General features: G+C 45.8%; 1 protein-coding gene across 1 annotated transcript; it reads right to left on the reverse strand.

The window, feature by feature from the left end:
* Positions 1–1,357: 1,357 nt before the first annotated feature.
* LOC131893384 (esterase E4-like) lies at positions 1,358–3,670 on the reverse strand. Its single transcript, XM_059243380.1, has one exon. It carries the CDS (start codon positions 3,353–3,355, stop codon positions 1,433–1,435), a length of 1,923 nt encoding a protein of 640 aa, XP_059099363.1. The 5' UTR covers positions 3,356–3,670; the 3' UTR covers positions 1,358–1,432.
* Between the last annotated feature and the right edge of the window lie 2,511 nt (positions 3,671–6,181).

Genomic DNA, 6,181 nt, shown 5'->3' on the forward strand with positions numbered 1-6,181 from the left:
TTGTGGTCTGTAATCCAGAAAAGGACCAGGGTTGTTGCCAAGCTTGACTCAGACAGGAGGCCCTTTTCAATTTCAACGAAATAGAATAACGAGTGAGAAAAATAAAAACACCAACGTTTCACTAGTAAAATACTCTGTTGTCTGCTGGAACAACAACTGGAATGAATATTTGTGGTCTCTTACGGGGAAGACAGGGTAGACATGCTCCTATCGTATTCCACAGTCAGCTGGAAGAAACCTCAAGAAGTAGAATATTTTAGAAAGGATTGTTACGTAATGTTTTACGTTACAATAACAATACGATAACTTTTCGGGAGTGATTTCAAACGTTGATTTTGACTCGCGAATCATTTCATCTAAGTACTCGTAAGAATCACGGACTGCCAGAAATAGGGGATTACCATGGAAGACAAAAAATTCGCATCGCCTGAATCATTGAAACATGTATACCGTATACGAACAAATCATTCAGATGGCTAAAATGAACTGTATCTAAATCGATTTTACTACAGGGAAAATGCCATAAACGCACACTTTGATTGATGCAAGTTTACAAACACTATTTTACATATGCATAAACCTCCTCACGCCCAATTTCATGCTTCAAGTCATTTAGGGTTATTGTCAGCTCAGAAAGTGGCAGCAGATTTTCATGTCCAAGGCACTTCGTCGAAATAAACATCATCAATCTTGTTGAATATTCAATTGACTGCCCAGTAAGCGGGTACTTCCTCATCTTTGTGACCGCTCTCACAAGGATGTCGACTGCCAAAAGATCGACCTGACCACCATCGTTCTGGCCAAGGTGGAAAATATCAATGCTTGATTTGGTACTCTTACCTCAAATGTTTACTGGCGAAGAAGATACGTCCGAGATAGAGGACGCATGTTTTCTTTCTTTTTGATTCTATTCTTCTTCTTTTCTCCACAGGAATGGTTAGACTATCCAGGATAAATCATTCCCAAACAGAAGGGGCGATGAGGCCATTGGCCAAATCGGACAATGGTCGTTGGCGAAGATGAGCCGGAAGTAAAACGGAACTACCCACTCTCGGTTAATAAATAATGGAAGTGACAAGCTCGGATGTCTGCAAAGAGTCGTGTTTTGTTTTGCTTTTTTTCCGTCTCGTTTTCATGGCGTCTATTTATTTCGGACGAGCTAGAAGTACCTGGAGCACGATTTAGATTAGCATGAGCATTTTCACGACAAGTAGTACGTAAGAGTGTCAAAAGCAAAAGACAGGCATTATGTGCAGTACTTGAGGGAAAAAGGCGAACACTCCCTTTGTTAATCCAGTGTCATGCATGCAAGGTTATTTCTTCAACTAAACGAGCTTGAGCTTGAACAACGCACGAGGAAGTTTCCAAATAAAATATCCTTTATTTCTTAAGCTGAATGAGGAGAGGAAATCACAATGGTGGGTTGGTTTATTTAGGAAAGAGCCCTCACAGTAGGACCTTGAGAGAGGGAAAGGGGCGTGGCACTACTCGAGGATCGGACCGTGGTCTTCTTCTCCTGTTGAGCCTCGACATCGTCCCAATAGACGCGTTGCCAGAAGTATCGCCTTTCGCTGATCGAGAAGTCCTTGAGCTCAGGCTCGGCCATAATGTCTAGATAATTCAGTGAACTCGCATTGACAGGCACCCAAGTTTGAACGCCGACGAAGGGGGTCGGGTCTTGGTACTTAATGAAATTGGTCATGACTCGGATAAAGTTCTTCGAGGTCTCCTTGTCCTCCTGCGAGAGGATGGCGTTGTCGATACCGAAGGCGTCCTTGAAAAGAAACGAGAGATCGTCACCGTGGATAACACCCAAATCCTCGCCACCTGCCGGAAGCAGCGAACTCAGACTGGTGGAGGGTTTGTGGCTGAGCAAATACAGGTAAGAGGGTTTTTGCAAGTTGATGGAATCGAATTCAATGGACTTCAGGGTGTTGGACATGGTCATGATGTCGGTGAAGAGCTGTCCCATCTCCTCCTTGAGGTCATTCGTGAAGTTCTGGGTGCCCACGTAAAATCGTTTGATCACGTTGGTCTTGATCTCTTCGGTCAGGGAGCGATCTGCTGCAGTGGAGCCAAAGATGAAGGCCGATCCTAATTCGGTCCAGTTCATGGACAACTCATCTTGGAAATCCCAAAATTGACCCGTCAAGTATCCACCTTCGTCTTGAGTCATGCCCCGGATGTTGGGCAGATCCTCGTAATCGCCCTTCATCAACGAAGAGAAAGGCAGCTCGGTCATGTAAGGGAATTCGGAAAGAGGATCCAACGAGGGTAGAAACATGAAATTGGTGCCATTTTGGTCCTTTTTTAAGGCCAAAAGAGGATCTTCTTCCAATTTGCTCATTTCCAAGAGCTCCTCGGCGGGCTTGGCTTGAAGACATTCGACAATATCGTTGGGGTTAGTTTGATTGCATCCGACCTCTTCGGCAAATCGTTGAGAATTGGTGATGGTCGACTGCTTCATCATGGGATGGTGAAGAGAGAGAGCGGATCCAGATTGCATGATGAGTGAGTGGAACAGGCCTTGATCCCGAGTCTGGTAGGAGTATCGGTGCAGGTCCACACTGATGGCGCCAGAGCCGTGTCCCATCAGGGTCAGACGCTTGCCGTCACCTCCGAAAACATGGATGTTCTGTCGGATCCATCGAAGAGCCTCCAGTTGATCCTTGAGACCTTGGTTGCCGGACAGCAAGGGGTGGTTGATGTTGAGGAATCCGAAAACGCCCAAACGGTAGCTTAAAGTCACCACCACCACGTCTTCCTCCACCAAGAGCTCAGGGTTCCATTGGCTCGACGTGTCGGAGGTGAAGTGTTCCATGCCGTGAATGAAAACGACCACCGGAAGGAGAAGACCGTCGCGAGCATTGCTGCCGGCATGAGGTAGCTTTGGTGAGTAGATATTCAGGTACAGGCAGTCCTCCTCGCCCTCCATCTTGAACGAGATCGAGTTGGTCTGGAGGCACAGAGGTTTCACAGCTGTGGCATCCACAGCATTGATCCAAGGAGCTTTGGGGAAGGGATCCGTGAAGCGGTAATCTTGCAAAGGAGGCTCAGCGTAGGGGAGACCCATGAACGCATAGATATTGTTGCCACTCGCTGTGGCCCGGAACATGCCTTGAACGGGTCCCAAAGGCGTATCGATCTCGATGATGTTGATGTGCCGCTCTGTCCCGCTGTTCTCATGATCTTTCTTCTCGTTCTCCATTTTCTTGGGCTGTTCAAATTGCGGGATAAGAGGCTCACTGGACCCCAGTGTTGAGGATTCCACGTCAGGGTTGCTTTCGTCCTCTTGTGCCATGATAAAGGACAAAGTCCCCAGGAGCAAGAGGATCACACTTCTTTTCGGGTTCATGTTGGATGCTATACTGATGGTGCTGGTCCAGAGTTTAGTGTGATATCTTCTTGGGGTTTGATCATTCCAGGCCCTTCACATTCCCGTCCTCGCAATTGTTTGCCGCCCCCTTTTTACTATAAAGCAGGCCTTCTTCGTCCATCCCGGGGACGTACACACGCACACACGCAGAAATATACACACACTCATTTTGAAGATGTGTAGCAAAAAGCAACAACAACACTGCCCGAAGGTACCACTTAGTTACACTTACCGCCAACCAAACTACCAACTATCCACCCATCCACCCATCCATCCATCCATCCATCTATCTATCCAAACCACATCTGGTCGCCGCTTCGCCAATAGGCCTGCTTGAGCGGGTTACTTACGCTTACGTACGTACCACTGGGTTATGGTAGGATGACTGGAAGGCGCCAGCCACACAATACATACCTACATACATATTGGTATACTAGTAGTGCAGTGGTACGTAGTGGTAAGTAGACAACGTGAGCGTTTGTGCGAGTGTGCTTTGCACTCCTTTGTGATGTCCTCCCCATTCCCTCTTCCTCTCGATCTGGAGTTCGGTTTGAACTTGAACATCCTCACCCCTCATCCCCTATTTTCATGATGCCTTTCCATGCATGGACTACATAGAAGAGGAGTTCACAGGGCCAATCTCAGCCGGAGACATCCATTCTCAACAAAGACTTGGCAACCCCTGACTCTTGATCGGAAGACACTCATTTAAAACCAGCTCAAGTGGATGGCTTGGAATATGAGAAGCGTCTCGTACGCAAAATGAAATGATCCGTGAGTTCCCACCAAGAAGAGGAGTTCACAGGGCCAATCTCAGCCGGAGACATCCATTCTCAACAAAGACTTGGCAACCCCTGGCTCTTGATCGGAAGACACTCATTTAAAACCAGCTCAAGTGGATGGCTTGGAATATGAGAAGCGTCTCGTACGCAAAATGAAATGATCCGTGAGTTCCCACCAAGACAGGATACGGGACCCTTGCAAAGTCAGGCACCAATTTAGTCATTATACCCTGTCTCTCCAATGAACAAAGAAAGAGCTCTTCTTTCCATAGGAGAGTTACTGCCTTTATCATAATCAAACCCAAGTTAAGTTCATGTTTGATCGCAGTGGGCCAAATTGTCATGACCTCGGCGTAGGTTCCTTGACCGTAGAACAGGTACGCAATCTATCCAGCGAGCGAAGAATATCGCATGAAGCCAATGCGAATGAATATCTACAGTACTGTAATGTAGTAGTGGTACGTACGTACATACGTATAGGTGGGCAGATCCAACACAAGAGGTTGGGCCACTGTCAAAGATACACTATACAGTAGATATGATGATGGCCCATCTGCCTCCAACTTACGGTCAATAGGAGACGGACAGAGCTTTGAAAGATGTTTCCGGAAGTACATCCTTCTTGGTCATTTCGACACTCGATCGCGTCCGAGCGAAGTGGCGGATCGTTTGGCGAACAAAAACCACTACAGGGGATCATCACGAGAGACTAGAGTTTGTTCACTCACTATCTGATCGAGGTAGTTTGCTCCAGTATTTACGGATTTTTATTTCGTTAGTGACCTCGAAGAGGCCTTGGGCCACAACCAACGGTTCATCCATATACTCTGCTTGCATGGGGGATTGGATGGACAACCTGAGGGCGTCAAAAAAGTTTTTTGAGAAACAATTAGAAGATGGGAAATAGTGCCAAAAATATGCACTTCGTTTGGCTCAATCGAGCCTGAGTACTTTTGACCAAGCATGATTGTCAGTCTACGTAATAAGACACATAGAATCCTGTCGTTCACGTTTTGGATCAAAACTTGCCATCTCTTCAATGGTGATATTACCTATCACTAAAATATTTCAAACCTCCAATATCTATTAGCCATTTCTTGCAGCATTTGAAGGTTAAATAATCTGCTTCACCTTGATGAGTGGGCCAGATGACCAAGACGAAGTGCTTGGAATCGATTAGATTTAAATGTTAGCACCTTGTCATCTCGGACCCCAAAGTGAGAGGGATTGAGCATTCGGTAGCCGTAGGTGGGCTCATTCCCTCAATCAAATGAGAGCTATAATTGTCTTCGAATGCATATTCCATTGTACATCATTACAGTTAATCCATCCCGAGAGTCTCCCATCCCCATTATGAGGCAATTCGCATCTGGGCGGAGCATCAATGGCACTCACCAAGTTGGTTCTAACACCGATTCAACCAATTTATCACAAGCATTCGGACACCTCCAATCTATTATGGTTTGGCAGAGGGGATCTTCGGTATCAAGGTGAGTATTCTGAGACTTCATTAGCTTGCAGGGGACTTTACGTGAACAAAGAACTATAGAGATTTCATTTTTTGGCACAACACCTGGAATGTTCTGAAGTCAATCCAGTCACTAACCACCAATAAAAGATAATTGTTACGTAACCACGGTGGTTGGGAAAAATTTCTGATTCGGCTTCTTGGCCGAAGATCAAATGAGGATTTCGGCTGGATGAGTCCATTTATTCTTAAACTCAAGCCAGTTCTGGAAGATTAATAATACCTATCAGAGACTTTGATTGATAACTACGAGCTTTTCCGAGAAAATCGTGCCAGAAAACAGTGGAAGAAACTAAAAATGAAACCACCACAAAACGAGATTTGAAGTGGGAATGGAACAGGTTTGTGTGGTAGCATGATCAATACGAAAACGATGTTGCACACCTTAGACCTTGAATTGGGGTTGGCCTTGGATTATATTCTCATTTAATACAAAGTCACAAAATCATCAAAGGCTCGTTCTAAAAACCGCTAATGTGTTCTTGTTGAGTCATC

This window comes from Tigriopus californicus, chromosome 2 (genome assembly GCF_007210705.1).
Source record: "Tigriopus californicus strain San Diego chromosome 2, Tcal_SD_v2.1, whole genome shotgun sequence".
NCBI lineage: Eukaryota > Metazoa > Arthropoda > Copepoda > Harpacticoida > Harpacticidae > Tigriopus > Tigriopus californicus.